Source organism: Bathycoccus prasinos (genome assembly GCF_002220235.1).
Source record: "Bathycoccus prasinos genomic : Chromosome_11".
NCBI lineage: Eukaryota > Viridiplantae > Chlorophyta > Mamiellophyceae > Mamiellales > Bathycoccaceae > Bathycoccus > Bathycoccus prasinos.
The window spans coordinates 187,529-203,853 of NC_023998.1; the positions used below are offsets into that span (position 1 = coordinate 187,529).

General features: G+C 49.2%; 6 protein-coding genes across 6 annotated transcripts; 3 read left to right on the plus strand and 3 right to left on the minus strand.

The window, feature by feature from the left end:
* Positions 1 to 320: 320 nt before the first annotated feature.
* Bathy11g01060 (pre-mRNA-processing factor 17) lies at positions 321 to 2,360 on the plus strand (the record flags this gene model as incomplete). The annotated part of the gene is made up of 1 exon (XM_007510076.1): positions 321 to 2,360. The coding sequence occupies one exon, from the start codon at positions 321 to 323 to the stop codon at positions 2,358 to 2,360; it is 2,040 nt and encodes a 679-aa protein (XP_007510138.1).
* Positions 2,361 to 2,428: 68 nt separating this feature from the next.
* On the minus strand, positions 2,429 to 9,487 carry Bathy11g01070 (predicted protein; the record flags this gene model as incomplete). Its single annotated transcript, XM_007510319.1, has 3 exons — positions 2,429 to 6,048; positions 6,101 to 6,507; positions 6,564 to 9,487. The coding sequence occupies 3 exons, from the start codon at positions 9,485 to 9,487 to the stop codon at positions 2,429 to 2,431; spliced, it is 6,951 nt and encodes a 2,316-aa protein (XP_007510381.1).
* Positions 9,488 to 10,154: 667 nt separating this feature from the next.
* Bathy11g01080 lies at positions 10,155 to 11,657 on the plus strand (the record flags this gene model as incomplete). Its single annotated transcript, XM_007510018.1, has 1 exon — positions 10,155 to 11,657. One exon carries the CDS (start codon positions 10,155 to 10,157, stop codon positions 11,655 to 11,657), a length of 1,503 nt encoding a protein of 500 aa, XP_007510080.1.
* A 332-nt stretch (positions 11,658 to 11,989) lies between these two features.
* On the minus strand, positions 11,990 to 12,241 carry Bathy11g01090 (predicted protein; the record flags this gene model as incomplete). Its single annotated transcript, XM_007510252.1, has 1 exon — positions 11,990 to 12,241. One exon carries the CDS (start codon positions 12,239 to 12,241, stop codon positions 11,990 to 11,992), a length of 252 nt encoding a protein of 83 aa, XP_007510314.1.
* A 229-nt stretch (positions 12,242 to 12,470) lies between these two features.
* Bathy11g01100 (predicted protein) lies at positions 12,471 to 13,211 on the plus strand (the record flags this gene model as incomplete). The annotated part of the gene is made up of 1 exon (XM_007510273.1): positions 12,471 to 13,211. One exon carries the CDS (start codon positions 12,471 to 12,473, stop codon positions 13,209 to 13,211), a length of 741 nt encoding a protein of 246 aa, XP_007510335.1.
* Positions 13,212 to 13,390: 179 nt separating this feature from the next.
* On the minus strand, positions 13,391 to 16,300 carry Bathy11g01110 (predicted protein; the record flags this gene model as incomplete). Its single annotated transcript, XM_007510051.1, has 2 exons — positions 13,391 to 15,613; positions 15,776 to 16,300. 2 exons carry the CDS (start codon positions 16,298 to 16,300, stop codon positions 13,391 to 13,393), a joined length of 2,748 nt encoding a protein of 915 aa, XP_007510113.1.
* Between the last annotated feature and the right edge of the window lie 25 nt (positions 16,301 to 16,325).

Below are 16,325 nucleotides of genomic sequence, written 5' to 3' on the forward strand. Positions count from 1 at the left end.
ACTCTCAAACAACTCTCAGATCCCTTTTTGTGCAGCCTTTCGGGTTTTCTTTTCTCCAATTTGGAGTTGTGCTCTTAAACCCTAATTCAAATAAAACCCTAAACAAAAAATTTTCTTCTTCAAAGAAGGAGCTGAAAAGCGTTTACTCTTACACATATCACAGGCACAAAGAACAGAGAGAGAAGTGAGAGCGCGCGAGATATAACACACTCGCGCGCTTTGTTGTGTTGATTTTATTGTTGTTGCAAAATAAACGCTTTTAGAGGACGACGAGGAGGAGAGAGAGAGAAAAGGAAAGAATACTAGAGAGAGTAGAAGAAATGGAAGCTTTTTTACCGGCGGCGAATTACGCGAGTTCTTCTTCATCGGAGGAGGAGGAGGATTTGAAAGAGGGAAGAGGAGAAGAAGCGGGCTTTAGTGAGAGGAAAAGTAGTGTTCGTGTTGTTAACATCGATCCGGCGCCGAACGTGAACGTGGCGAACTTGGCGTTGACGAAAGAAGACGCGCGAAAGTCGTCGTCTCTCGGGATTGATGATTTTGAAGCGGCGGCGAAAAGAGGAGGCAAAGCGCTTTCTTCGTCCGCTTCGAGGTCTGTGGTAAAAGTCGTTCCGAAATCGGCGGTCGCCAAAAACGCGAACGAGGAGGAATTCTTACAACCGAACGCGCAGGTTTTGACGACGAATTTAACGTACGAGCAGATGAGCGCGAAAGTGGAAGGTCCGGAGCATCCAAACTTGAAGCGACGGGACGAGAGGAGAGCGAGGAACCATCACATGGGTTTCGTGCAGACATTGAACGTGGATTCGTTCGCGTTTGACGCGCAATATAACACGCAAATGCAAGCGCAGCAGCAACTGCAACGAGAACAGCAGATTGCGAGAGGAGAAGGTCGAAAGCTGAGCGGGAAAACTGCGACGACGACGACGACGAATACGAATACGAATACTAACTGGAACGCGAAGACGGTGTACGACATGACGAAAAAAGAACGCCGAGAAAGACGAAACGAAACGTTGATGGAAGCGGCAGCCTCTTTCAACGTTATTGGCGGCGATGGTAACGAGGACGATGGGACTGGGAATGCGAACGGCGCGTGGGCTAAAAGTCCAGGGGCAAAACTAGACGTGATGAAAAAATCCGAACTTTCTCGAGAACAGAAAGAATACTTGGAATGGCACGCGAAACGCAACGACGCGAAACGAAAAGCGAGAGGTAAATTAGGGGACGCGGGAAGAGACGACGATGACGTGGTAGCCGCTGCCGCTGGAAAGAATAAAAATAAAGAGGGGGACGACGAAGAAGTGGACGAAGTTGAGTTGAAAAGAAGACAGCAAGCGGCCAAGACCAAGTTCCACGGAGAAGAAGAATTCAAATACGACGGATCTTCGTGGTTGGCGAAACCAAAAACGTTAAAAGCTCGAAGCGATAGATGTTACGCGCCCGAGAAAACGACGAAACAATGGATTGCACACGGTAAAGGCGTTTCTCATCTCGAATTTTTCCCGAATTCGGGTCACGTTTTGCTCACGTGCGGGATGGAAGGCGTCGCGAAAATATGGGACTCTGGCGATGAAAAGAATAAGTTTAAGCTTCTCAGATCGTACAGTGGTCACGCGAAAGCAATTAAATCGGGGTGCTTTACTCCGAACGATGGATCGAGGTTTGCCACGTGCGGTTGGGATCAAAGGATACATCTCTGGGATACGGAAACCGGAGCGGTAGTGCGCACGGTCTCCTCCGGGAAAACGCCTCTGTGTTTAGCTTTCCATCCGCAAAAGTCCAACATTTTACTCGTCGGTCAGAGCGATAAAAAAATAGTGCAATACGACATGCAATCCGGGGATGTCGTTCAAGAATACGATCAGCACTTGGGTGGAGTGAACTCGATTGCTTTTTGCGACGGAGGGAAACGCTTCGCGTCGACTTCGGACGACAAGACGCTCAGAGCTTGGGAGTTTGGCATTCCGGTGACGATGAAATACGTCGCAGATCCTTTGATGCACTCGATGCCATCGACTAAAATGCACCCGGACGGCGATTATTTAGCCTGCCAATCTTTAGATAACTCGATCAAAATTTATAGCACAAAAGATCGGTTCCGAGAAAAAAGGAACAAGTCGTTCATGGGGCATCAAAACGCCGGATTCGCGTGTGAAATTGCTTTTTCTCCGGACAATGGTAAATACATGGCGAGTGGGGACGGCGACGGACGCCTATTCTTTTGGGACTTCAAGACAGGGCGAAAAGTGAAAACATTTAAAGCTCACGATAAGGTTTGCATCACTTTAGACTGGCATCCGCTGTTAGCATCCAGGGTTTGCACAGGATCTTGGGACGGGAAGGTTAAGATTTGGGATTGATTTCGATTTATAAAATACTACAAAAAATTTAACAATAACACGCTTGTTTGGGTTGTCCTCTTTTTTTTTCATTCTCTCGAAGATTCGGGGACGTACTCTTCTCTTTTCTTTGCTTCTTGGTTTCCTCCGAAAGCTGAAAAGAAATCGCCGATGGCGTCCGTCCATCCAGGTTTAGCTTGAGCTCGAATACCATTTCTGGAATCTCGAGCGGAAGCTATTTTCTCCGTGTACACTTTGATCGCTACGTTCTTTACTTGATTGCACACGTCGGAACATTCAAAGTCTGACAAGCTCACGATCTTTGCCTCCAAGTCTGCGACGTACGCGTTGAGCTCGACGTCGAGCGTTTGCTCGATGCGGTTTGCACCAAACTTATCGTTTTGTTTTAAAGCTGCAGCGAGTTGCTTCTCTTTTTGGAGCGTATCGTGTACAGCTTTTGAAAATTGTGCGCGCTCCAAATAGGGTACCCACGAGATCCAGTTGTCTTTCAGATTTTTCGACGCTTTCACTTTCGAGTTCACGAAATTTCTCGTTAAACTTTCGATGCAGGCATCGGCGAGCACTCTGTCTGTCACAGACACGTCGTGCTCGACGAGTTCGATGATTTCCATGAGATCATTGTCGTGCGCTTGCGACAAATTTTCTACATTTTGCAGAGCGCTGAGAAAACCCTCAAAGCTTTCGCGACGCATAGAGACGACGGCTTCTTTATTCGTAATTTCCACCACGCGTTGTTCATACTTCAAAGCCTCGACAAACCCAAACTTCAAAGAGAGTTGGGCGGCATCGTAGGAAAATCGTTTAATATCGCAAGAAACTGAATACAATTCGTTGATTAGCTCGCAATCGGCGTACACGCGGGCCAAATTTTCACATCTCCTCGTCGATTTTGTGAACAATACTATGGCTTCGTGTAAAGTCCTCGTCGGCGGGACGAGAAACTCTCTCTGCGCGTTCTTTTCGATTAAATCTCCGGCATGTATCGCAGGTTGCTCCGCTTCGCTCAACAATTTCTCCATATCTTCTTTTGGAGGTGGCGGAGGCTGCAACAATTCGATTCTTTCTGAAACAGACTTTGTCATCATCATGAGCGCATTTTTATTATTCGCGTGCTTTTCTTTGCACCTTTCCGCGCGATGAAGGAGGTAGTCTCTGCATTCTTCGAGTCGGCCGACTGCACGCCGTCGATTCACATCCGTTTCAAATTTGTATACGAAAAGACCAACTTCAGCGAGCTGCGCAGAGGTTGCAATCGCGTAGAATCGATCCGCTGCAGCTTTTCTTGCTCCGACCGGATCCTCGTTAAAGGAAGCCTCGGTTTTCTTAAGTTTTTGTTTCACTTTCTCGAATATCATGGAGAATAAAACAAAGCAACGAAATACGGTTAAAACGCCGACTAAAAACAAGACCAAAATGACCCCCGTTTCGGCTTGCGAACCATCCAATGCAAAGGCGATGATGATCACAAGAGCTTGTCCGCAAAAGTTCATCACGTCCGCTCTATTCATCACGTTTCGAACCCGAATCGGTCCGAATGACACCGTGATCCTTCTCCACGGCTGAATAAAGTAAACCAAGTACGCATTTGCGGCGTAGACGGGCAGCATCAGCCCCCCGGAGATTTCACCACCTCCAGCTTGCTGCGCGAGCACCACGACGATCAATTTATTCGCGAGTTCAATGGTCATGTAGTGAACGGCAAAAAGCGACGCGAGAGTGTATACTTCATTTTCAGCTTGCGGTCCGTCTGAGAAGTTCTGTCGCTCGAAGGATTTTGCCATGGTTCGAATCTTTTCAAGTTGTGGTTTAATTTCCATTTCCGACGTCTGTGCCTTATCGATATCCGTGGAGACTGTCGCGCGCGACTTGGAGCGAAATAATTTTGGGTCGAACGTATTTTCAATCGCATTTCCATCAGAATCTTTTGCTCGTACAATCTCGTTTTCGTCTTCTTCTCCGTCTGCGGCTCCACCACCATAGACCGTCTCTTTCTTCATCCGTTGGCCGGTGAGTCGAGCCAAAGCTGCATCGAAGTATCCGTATTTCTTCTTTCTCGTAGTTTTCGTCACCTTTCGATTGACAATTTCGAGAGCATCCGTAGTAGGGCGACGAAATACCTCATACCAAGCGCCAGCGGCGTCGAGAACGCGGTTATCGTCCAATTTATTGCGCACGCGGATGTGCCTGACGCGAAGCAACACGAATAAAGGTATCCCTATTCCCACGGCGCAACCAACAACACCGGCAACAGATTGGACGAATAAGTGCGTCTCGGAGTCGCAGTCAACTTTCGCGTCCGCCGATAATACTCTAGTGCTTCCGACATCGTAACAGTCAAAAGATTGCAAACACAAATTAATCACCGGTAAATATATGACTGTCATACAAAGACCGAAGAACTTTCGAAAAGAAGCGAGTACTTTGTACTTCTTGTGCAGCGCGTACAATACCTTGTCCCCGTTCCAACTGATGCAGGTTTTTTTGTGTCCAATCATACCACCAAAACTTCCTTTGAAGTAATATCCTAGCTCTTTGTCGTGGCGAATCGATCGAACCATGAGCTTGTACTGCAATTTGGCCATATTTAAGGCGAAAAATATGGTTCCAAATATCATGCAAGGAGCGCCCACGACGCCTCCCCAAAATACTTTCGTCCAATCGAAACCGGTGATGCATTCTGGAGCGAAAATTTGTATACCAAAATTAAAGGAAGCGAACCAATCGGCGACGTCTAGAACCGGTCCAGGCCACTTGAAGCTCAAATTCAAACTCACAGATAAATATTGTATCGTGTTGAACACTGATCTCAGAGCTGAAGTTGAGACCGAGTCCAAGGTGTCAGCGGCCCCTACACCGACGAGTACTAAACCGATAATACCCAACGCGCCAACGCCGTACATGGCGTAGTTATCCCCACACTCTGCACACGCATCGCCCTTGCGATAATACCCTTCCGAGCAGGTATAACAAGCGGTACCATTCGCACCAACTGTACACGACGATCCAAACCCAGGACAACGTTCTGGAAAAGGGCAAATTGTGATATCAACGCACATCGTATCGACCGAGGCCCACGTGCCAACCGCGTTCGCACACGAACAAACCGATCCGAGCGTTTCGTTATATTCGCACAGAAAACCGGTTTCGATGGCACACGTCGTTGAACAACCGATGTCACCGTCTCGAATATTCTGAAAATCATCGCATTCTTCGCCCGCGTCTATGACGCCGTTTCCGCACAAAGGCGGCGGCGACGGCGCCGGCGGCGGCGACGGCGGCGGCGGCAATGGCGGCGGTGACGGCGATGGCGGCGGTGACGGCGATGGTGGTGGTGACGGTGGTGGTGGTGGCGATGGTGGTGGTGCCAAAGCTAAGAAGGTTGTCTCCGTTGGGGGCACAACGTCCTCCACGTTCGTCAAACCCTCATTGGTAAGCTTAGTTTTGATATCGTCGATTTTCGTGGTATCCGTGGTGACCAACGCTTCCTTGACGGTATCGGTTTCGGTGAAAGTCGTCAACTCAACTTTAAAATCCACGGCCACGCCACTGGATGTTTGCAAAGTATTCCTTCTTCTGCTTCTTCTTTTTGCCAATCCCGCGGAAACCTCCGAAACGGATATGATTGTAATAGCTCCGGGTGAGACGTTTAAAACAGACGCCATCGCGTTGATAAACATTGCCTTTTGCTCTTCTTGAAAGTCAGCTACGGAGTAACCCGTAAGCTCCATCGTTGCTTCTACCGCAGCCGCAGCTGGTGGTGGGCTCGGTGGTGGGCTCGGTGGTGGCGACGGTGGCGGTGGCGGCGACGGCGGCGACGGCGGTGGCAAAGGCGGTGGGCTCGGTGGCGGCGACGGCGGCGGCGACGGCGGCGGCGACGGCGGTGGCGACGGCGGTGGCGACGGCGGTGGCGCTGGTGGTGGACTCGGTGGTGGCGGTGGCGATGGTGGCAACGGTGGCGGCGATGGTGGTGGAGACGGTGGTGGGCTCGGTGGCGGCGCCGGTGGCGGCGACGGTAAAGCCGGTGGTGGACTCGGTGGTGGCGGTGGCGACGGTGAAGCCGGTGGTGGAAACGGCGGCGGTGGCGGCGCTGGCGACGGCGGCGGCGATGGCGGTGGTGGCGGCGCTGGCGGCATTGGAGGCGAGTAGGCTGCGGTATACTTACACGACGGGAGGTCCAGGTAAGTAACTTCCATTTCAAGTAACGTCCCGTCACCATAATCGAAGTTAAGATTCGCGACGCCACTTTCACACGTGAACATCATGTTAAACAACGTCGCTCCAGAAAACATAAAATAAGTCGGTTCTATGAATTCTGAGTAAATGTTGTTGTCAAAATTGTAAAGGGAAGTAAAATCCCAATATCTGCCAATGTTGTGTTCAAACGAAATCGCATCTTCAAACATGAACGACATCATGCTCACGGAAGAGACGTCCCAGCCGGTGATATCTTCGTTGTACGTCGTCGCGTTATTAAACATACCTATCATCGATGTAACTCGCGAAACGTCCCAGGATGCTAGGTTTCCGGCAAAATTCACCGCGTTTCCAAACATGGCGTTCATGCTCGTCACCTGAGACGTATTCCAGACTTCCATGCCCGAATTTGTTCCATTAAAGTTTGAGCACCCAGCAAACATGGAATCCATATTTTGAACATTCGATACGTCCCAATTTGAGAATTCGGCAGAGTTTATATACAAGAAAGGATCGTTCGCAAACATTCCCTCCATTGTCGTCGCGGAAGATGTGTCCCAATTGTGTACATTTATATATCGTTCAGACCCTTGCCAGTGACCTCCGATACCCCAGTATTCACTAGAGTACGGATCCAACATCGCGAATGTGAACGAAAAATCCTTCACGTTCGCAGTATTCCAGTCTGAAAAAGCTTCGGGCCTATAATTGTCCGCTCCTTGAAACATGCGACTCATCGACGTGACGCTGGACACATCCCAATAAAATGGGACACTGGTTAGGCTCCTGGCAGATTCGAACATGCTTGACATGTCATTCACACTCGACGTGTCCCAGACGATATCCGGATCCGTTTCGAAACGAAGCGACTCGAAATAGCTTCCAAACGATGCCGTGTTGTAAAACATACCATTCATTTTTACCACGTTCCCCGTTGACCACCCACTCAAATCCCCATCGAAAGAATTGCAGTTGCCGAACATGCCCTCCATAGTCGTTACGCTCGACACATCCCACTCCTTGAGGCGCCCATCGAACAAAACGGCGCCGTTGAACATATCCGCCATACTTTCAACGTTAGATACGTTCCAAGTATATATCAAGGTGCCCCTGAAAGCGAAAGCATTATAAAACATACTCGTCATGTCTGTCACGGACGAGGTATCCCAATTCTTCAAGTCTCCATTAAATGAAGATTTCTCAGAAAACGCGGACGTCATAGTTGTCACGGCGCTGACGTCCCAGTATGAGATTGGCCCGTATCCACTTTCTTCGCAATTTCCATACACCGGATCAATCTCCAAGCACGAAGTAATGGCGGAACTAAAAGTATTATCCGTGATAGAGTTATACGGAGGAGGGCTTTCCGCTGGCGGCGGCGATGGCGGCACGTACACGCACTTCCCTGGACACGAACCGTCGATGGCATAGTACCACATGTTCGGATTCGACACATCTTCGACTTGCGAAAATAAATATTGATTCCGAACGCATTGGATGCACGGAGAACATTCGTAAGAGTAAGAACCTGACTCGTACGAGTCAAGTTTCGACCCACAAAACATCTCTTGTTCCATCACGTGAGAGTATCCGCAGCTCGCGTGTGAAGTACATAGAGTGTCAAATGCATTGGTAGCAGAGCAACCCCCTCCATGAGTTCCCAAGACTGTCGAAGTAGTTTGGTACGAAGCGACCACTTGATTAATAGGCGTCCACGTAAATTCAATATAATCAATCATGTCTGTTGTTACGCCGTTATTACCCATGCTCCAATCCGTGTAATAATAGGGGGTGGGAACATACGCGTCGATCAAAACCGATTTTACGCCCGAGGTATCGCCAAGATCGGATTCGGTTTCATATTTACAGAAACTGTTTATGTACGTATACTCTTCTGAGTTACCCCATCGAGTGTTGCCCTCGATAAGCATTTGTCCCCATACCGCTCGCAACGATTGCAAGCTAATCCAATGCAAATTCACATTATTTACGAATTTCAAGTCACCCCTGACGTTTGTTAGAGAAGAGAAATACAATCCGACATAATAATCTCCGCGAAATGTATTCCCCTTGATTTCGATCGCAACCTCAGCGGCACCGGACGTGTACGCGTAAGAAGTGTTTGCGAGACTCCACGCGTTGTTATTTGAAGTAACGTACGCATCAGAAATGGAGTCGAAATAAAAAGTCTCCGGACCGTTTTCGCCAACTCTACCGAGTTGGTTGAATTCGCAATACTCTATACCACCGTTTGGGCTACTTCCGCCGTTATCAACAATTTTGATAAACTGGCTCACCCCCAAAAGACTCTGCAAATAGACTCGCTCCAGCACCGGATTCGCGGACAGATCAAAAAACCCGATGATTTCTTCCAATTGATATATATAAACGCTTTCGAGAGCATCGTTTTGAGTTATCTCAATCTTTCCCGTAAGGTTATACGGCGAACCGTCCGACATTTCGAAAGTCGTCAGCGTCGAACACTTGTATAAAATAATATCTCCAGAGAACCTGTCGAAATTTCGGCTCGTCAAGAAGATTTCCGTCGGCTGCACGCTATTCGCGTTCGTTTCTGAATCTTCGCACAAGATATTCGCCGTAATCACTCCGTCCACCGGTTCGATATCGCACGTATCCCCAGCCGCCGCGTTTTCCGGCACCAAGTCGTCCCAATTGCAGGTCCCGGCTTTGCACACGCACGCCGAAGCCGCGTCCGCGAATAAGAAGAATCCGAAACTCGTCCTCGACGAGATCGCTCCTCCTCCTTCCATCATCCCCGCTGCTCGGTACCGCTCGTCGCAATGAAATTGATTTCGTTGTTCTCCTTCCGGCGGCGAAGAAGCCATCAACAACATCGCGCACAGCAACGCGAACAAAACGTGGTTCAAAATCCAGTCTTTTTTGGTCCTTCGCAGCAAAATCGTCGTCGTCATCCTCCTCCTCCTCGTTTTTGCGCGTGGTGGTGGTGTTCTTTTCGCCAACGGTGGTGAGAAAGAGGAGGAGTGTTTTTGTTCTTCAAACGACGTATACATCCAAAGATGCCGCGCACACGCACACGCACACACGAGAGAATTGATGTCACAAAAATTCCTTCAAATTCCTTCAAATCCGTTTGAACGACGACGCGATGAAAAACAAATTACACACAGAATAGATATATATAAATACAGAAGAACGATAATAAATAAAGAGCGTATTACGACGTCTCTCTCTTCTCTCTGCCGTTCCTCCGCCTTTATGATAAAGCTTTTCTCTTCTCGCTCTCTTTCTTTTCGGACCGAAGAAGAGGAGTAGAAGGTTTAAAGAAGAAAGGTAACTTTATTCAAGTGCGGAATGAATCTCGAGAGAGGTTAAATATCTGAGGACATCAGACTTGGGCGGAAGAAAGAAAAAAGTGCCAGAGGGGTGCATTTGTGTTTAATTGACTGTTTTTTTTTGTGCTGCTGCTTCGTAAAAATATTCTTCTTGGTCCACTCGCACGTCACATCTCAAAGTTGTCTTTTCTCTCTCTGATTTATATAGTCTCACTCTTTAAACGCGGTATTAAATAAACACGCAGAGGAGAGAGAGCGTGACAGTGAGTACTACGTGAGACTCAAAATGTTTCGCGCGTTCGTGGCCGAGGAGGAGTCTTCTAAAACGAGGAGGACGAGAAGAATGAAAAGCGCGTCGTCATCTTTCTCTTCCGTTATTATCTTTTACGTCGTCGTGGTAACTGTCTTCGTCTCGTTGGGAGTGTTCGTGGACGGACGAGAGTTTGAGCACAGAAGAGCTTCTTTTGGAGGTGGTTCTTCTTTGGAAACGACGATTCAGACGACTGCCTCGGAGGAGGGGCAGCAGCAGCAGCAGCAGCAACAACAACAACAACAACAACAACAACAACAACAACAATTACGTGCTTCTTCTCTCCTCCTGACGAGAGCGAAAGAGTTTGTCCTCAAAAGCCTTGGAGGAAAATTGAATAAAAAAGAAACCGATTTGGAGGAGGAGGAAAAGGAAAAGGAGACGAGAAGGCATTCGTCGTCGTCGTCGTTTACGTCGTTGTCCTCGTTAGTATCGTCGTCCTTGAAAGCGATCGAATCGCGAGCGGAGTTGCGAGAAAAGTTTCGTCACTTCGTATCCGTGCAATTTCCGGAGAAGAAGAAAGAATACGAAAGGAAAACGGAAGAAGAGTACGAGAAACGCATGGAGATTTTCCAAGAGAATTGGAAAAGAGCGATAGAGCGCGAGATTGACGATCGCAAAGGCGGCGGTTCGGCGAAACACGGCGTGACAAAGTTTTTCGATTTGAGCGAGGAGGAGTTTCGAGAGCAGTATTTGGGGTTGCTCTCGACTTCTACGTCTTCTTCTGCTTCAAAAGATGCGTTTAGAAAACACCAGATGGAAGCGCCATCGGAGGAGGATTTGGAAAAGTTACCGCAATATTACGATTGGAGAGCGAGAGGCGCGGTGACGCCGGTGAAGGACCAAGGTCAGTGCGGCTCGTGCTGGACGTTTTCAACCACCGGAGCGATCGAAGGCGCCAATTTTATCAAAACCGGTAAACTGGTCTCCTTATCGGAGCAACAGCTGTTAGATTGCGACGTTGGGTGCGCCCCAGATATACCGAACGCGTGTGATAGTGGCTGTAACGGTGGTTTGCCGTCCAACGCGATGGAATACATCGTCGAGCACGGCGGATTAGACACGGAAAAATCGTATCCATACAAAGCTTACAAGGAAGATACGTGCCGCGCGAAGGAAGGCAAACTCGGCGCGACGATATCCAACTATACCTTCGTCGGTAAAAACGAAACGCACATGGCGCACGCTTTAGTAAAATACGGCCCACTCTCCATCGGCATTAACGCCGCGTGGATGCAATCCTACGTCGGCGGCGTCGCGTGTCCGTGGCTCTGTAACAAAGACGCGCTCGACCACGGCGTGTTGATCGTCGGCTACGGCGAAGAAGGTTTCGCCCCTGCGCGTTTACACAAAGAACCGTATTGGGTCATCAAAAACTCCTGGGGCATGGGCTGGGGCGAGGAAGGCTACTATCGCATATGCAAAGATAAAGGTAACTGCGGCGTAAACAACATGGTCGTCGCCGCGCTCAACGAATAAGAAGAAAAGAGATTAAGCGGTTACTATATACGCTCGCTCGCGCTTTATCATCGTAAACGATGTGAAAAACATTAAACGCACTCCTGTGTACATATTCTTATTCTTACTCATTCATCGCGTAATACAACCGACTATACTCTCTCTCGACTCTCTTTCGCGTCGTCGTCGCAAAGCTCTCGCGGTCCCAAAACCTTTCTCTTTCTCTCTCTCTCTCTACTCTTTCATCATCCCCACGGGTGGTTTTGGTGATGCGTGTGATCTCTCTCTCTCTCTCTCTCTAAACTATAAATACACCTGTCGCGCTTTCTCTCGTCGAAATCATCTCATCGCCATCACTCCTTCTTAACAAACGTCCCTTCTGGCGCCCACATCTGGCTGGGAATCCCGTGGTGCGGAAACTGCGGCCTTTTCTCCATCTTCCTCGATTGGTTAAACACGAACGCCGAGGCGACGAACACGATGCCAAATCCAATCGCGGTGTTTCTTCGCCAGTGTTTCGGGTCCGCGAACCACCCGCCGTACGAGGTCCACACTTGCGACGTGTCGAACGATCCTCCCCCCGGCGTCGGACTAGCTCCTCCCATTTTTTAACGTCTTCTGAATCGTCGTCGTCGTCGGTCTGTCTGAGGATGATAAAAGTGAGGACACATCGACTTCGATTTCTTCCCCGAAAACGGACGATTGGAAACCAGATCTGAGTCGTCAGACTTTTCTCGAGCGGCGAACTTTTCGCGACACCGACCCAAAGAAAACGAGCCTTTTAAGAGGAGGAAAAGGAGGAAATATATTCGCAGAAAGAAGAACGAGAAAATAATGTTCCAAACGCGATCGGAATACGATCGAGGCGTGAACACGTTCTCCCCGGAGGGCCGTTTGTTCCAAGTGGAATACGCCATCGAGGCGATTAAACTCGGCTCGACTGCGCTCGCGATATCGACGAAACACGGGATCGTCTTGGCGGTGGAGAAACGAATCACCTCACCTTTAATGGAACCTTCTTCGATGGACAAAATCATGGAGATTGATTCGCACTGCGCGTGCGCGGTGAGCGGGTTAACCGCGGACGCGAAGACGATGGTGGAACACGGACGAGTGGAAAGTCAGAATCATTATTTCACGTTTAACGAACCCATGCCGGTGGAGAGTTTGTGCCAGACGCTGTGCCGATTGGCGATGTCGTTCGGAGGGGAAGGCGAGAAGAGCATGAGTCGACCGTTTGGGGTGGCTTTGTTAGTCGCCGGGTTCGACGAGGAAGATAAAGGAAACGACGTTGGCGGGTACACGTTGTACCACGTGGATCCGAGCGGAACGAAGACGAAGTGTCGGGCGAAATCCATCGGGAGCGGGAGCGAAGGCGCGCAGACGAGTTTGAACGAGGAGTATAGGGAGGATTTGACGCTGGAGGAGGCGGAGACGATGGCGATGAGCACGTTGAAAGCGGTCATGGAGGAGAAGGTGAACGTAAAAAATGTGGATTTTGCGGTTTTGAAGAGCCCGAAGTTCCAGGTGTACGACGCGAAGAAGATTCAGGAGATCATCGATCGGGCGGCGTGATGAGCGTGCGTATGCGCGAGTAGTCGTCAATTGTTTAGTTAGTGGTGATTTTATTTTCAAGGTTGTTTATAAAACGCGCATTTGTGTGTGTGTATAGCTATGCTTTCATTATTCTTATATTGTGTACACGTTTTTGCATCCAAGATGGCGACAGTTCAAATACATTTTTCCTCCTCTCGTTACGGTGGTGTTTTCTTCGTCCTCTTCGCTTTCTTCGGCGTCGTCGCTTGCGGCACCTCTTCTTCTTCCTCTTCCTTTTCCTCCTCGGGAGATTGAAATATGCTCTCGTCGTATTTCTTCACGCCTAGACGTTGCATGCGTTCTTTCTTCATTTTGGCCATTTCCGTTTGTATGCCTTCGGTGTGCTTCAGAACGTAGTTGCCGTCGTAGACTTGAAACGGCGACTCGTTGAAATCAAAGTGTACCACGCGTTGGTCTTCACTAATTTCCACCTCTACCGTTGCTTTTTGGTCGGTTTGCACGAGAATGAATGGCAACTGGATGCCGTCTGGCACGGATGGAACGTCGTCGTCTTCCGCGACTGTCGTCGTTGTCTCCACGTTGTCTTTTTTAGCGCTCTTTTTCTTCGCCGACGCAGATGCACCACCTTTCTTCGTCGTCGCGCCCTCTGCCATTGTCGACGATTCTTTTTTCGGCGTTGCCACTTTCTTCTGCGCTTCAATCTCGTTCCGTTCGTTTCGTTGGACTAACGATAACAGAGCATCGAATTGTTCGGTTAATTCCGCGAGATACAGCGCTTTCTTTCGAATGCGCTCGCGCGTTTCTCTGTTTTCCGTTTCATTCTCTTCTTGCTCTTCAACCGTCAGCTCTTCTTTTTTCATGATCATTTGTTCTTCTTCTTCTTCTTCTTCTTCTTCTTTCTTCTTCTTCATTATTACATCCTTTTCTCGTTTTGCATCGTCTTGTTTTTCGTTTTTATCCCTCGGTGGCGCCGCGAGGTCGCCGTATAAGAACGCCTCGCCAAACTCTTCCCCGATCCCGTTCCAGGTGATTGTCTTCTTCTTCTCTTCGTTCTTATCTCTCGAAACAACGTTGATGGCGATGAGCACGTTGAGTGCGTCGTACACTCTCCGTCGAATATTTTTCTCGTCGACGGTTTCATTCGCGCGCTTCGATTTCTTCTTCTCTTTCGTTCCCTGCGGGGTTGTCGTTCCCGATTTTGATGGCGGCGTTTTATTCGCCTTCTTCTTCTTTCCGTCGTCTTCTATCGTTGCCTCTTTTGTATCATCGTCGTCTTTCACCTTCACTTTCACTTCAACTTTGTTCCTCCTAATTGGCGACGATAATCCATCGCCTTCCGTCATCGCCTCGTCCTCGTTTCCTTCTTCTTCTTCTTCTTCTTCTTCTTCTTCTTCATCTTCCTTCTTCTTATTTACTTTCTTTCTGTTCGATCCGCCACCTATGGATAAAGGAATTCCTTCCTTTTCTCGTTCGGCTAACACGTCTGCCACGAGCGCATCGGAAACTTCATCGTACGTGGTCGTGCCTCTTTCCTTCACTTTTTCGCACACTTTCATGGCGAAAGATTTCAATCCACCTTTGATTTGTTGCGGCGTCGCGTTCACGTTTGGCGTCGTCGTCGCCGCGGCGTTGGAACCTTTCCTCGACAACGATGGCGGCGGCGTCGACATTATCATCGCGTTATTTCCAACGACGTCGTTTTCTTCTTCCTCTTTTTTCACGGCAGCGCCGCTCTTTTTCACCGGCGTCTTTCTTTTCCTCCCAGAGGCTGCTTCCTTTCTCTTTTCCTCGAGCTCTCTTTCCTCCTCCGTCTTCGTGCTCTCTAAATACTCCGCAATCTGTACCAATAACTTCGTGCTCGCGTCTCGAGCCTCGTTCGCTTCTTTCTCATCGTACGGGTCTTTTTGTTCTACTTGTTGTTTAGCTCCTATTATTGCGTCATTTTCTTTCGTCAAAGCGTCGTTGGTACTCGCTGTTACAGTATTTGTTGCAAACAACGGTGGCCGCACTCGACGATCGTCGCCTCTACCACCGCTATTAGTATTATTCGTCATCCCCTTCGACAACGACGAGAGATTATTCGCGTTCCGCCTCGCGCTCATCGGCGGACTCGTGCCCATCTTCCCGCCAAACACCGTCGCGGGAGACCCGTCCCGAGCTAAACCGGTTAACGGCCGGTGTCGTCCACCCGCGTCGTGGTCAATCATCGACGAAGACGGAGGACTGAAACCGCTTTCATTACCACCACGTCTGTGATATTGATGCGCTTGGCTGCTCCGATTGCCCTCTACCACCATCCCTTTCAAAGGTGACGATACATCCGCTCCTCCGTGTCCTCTTTCTCCTCCTTTGTTGTTGTTGTCGTTGGGAGAGGAGGACTGGGGCAAGATGTCGAACTCGTTCGCAAAGTCGTACACTCCCTAAAACGCATCGATAAAGAAAAACATCGTCGGTCAGTTTACTGCCCGCGCGTGATAAAAAACGCAAAACGCAAAGAAAAGCAAAGCGCTCACGCGCGACGAGACTACGCATCACGTCAGAGAGTACAATTGAAATTCCCCCCTATAAAAGCAAGCGCTCACCGTATCTCTTAAACTGTTGACTAAATCTTTGTGCAACTCCCTGTCTAAGCGTTTGTTCTCGTCGTCTGAATCGTCGTCCGTTAACAAAGGAACAATGTGGGGCGGCGACGACGACGTTCGGGCCGCCGATGGCCTCATGATGCTCTGTTCTTTGAGCGCACTCCTCTCGAAGTGAAGAATTTTGGAGATTTTCTTTTCGACAGTTTCTGCACAATTAAGTAAAATAATGTTTCGAAAGCACGCGTGTACGAAGACGGATGATGATTCGGTGATACTTTCCGCCCCGCTGGAACTTCGAGGCGTCGCGGAAGAAGAAGACGACCACCACCAAGGTTCGGGTCGTCGCGTGAGAAAAGTTATCCACGATTTAGGGTCAAGAGTGCACGCCACGTTTACGTTTACCTCGCGCGGGATGATGGATTCGATGGAATCGGAAAGCGATTGGACGGAGGATTTTCGAGTGCGAAGGAGAAGGTTTTCCGGCGACTGCTCGAGCGAGAAAGCATTCGCGATCGATGTCTCCATCCCTTCGAATCCGTTTTTCCGATAC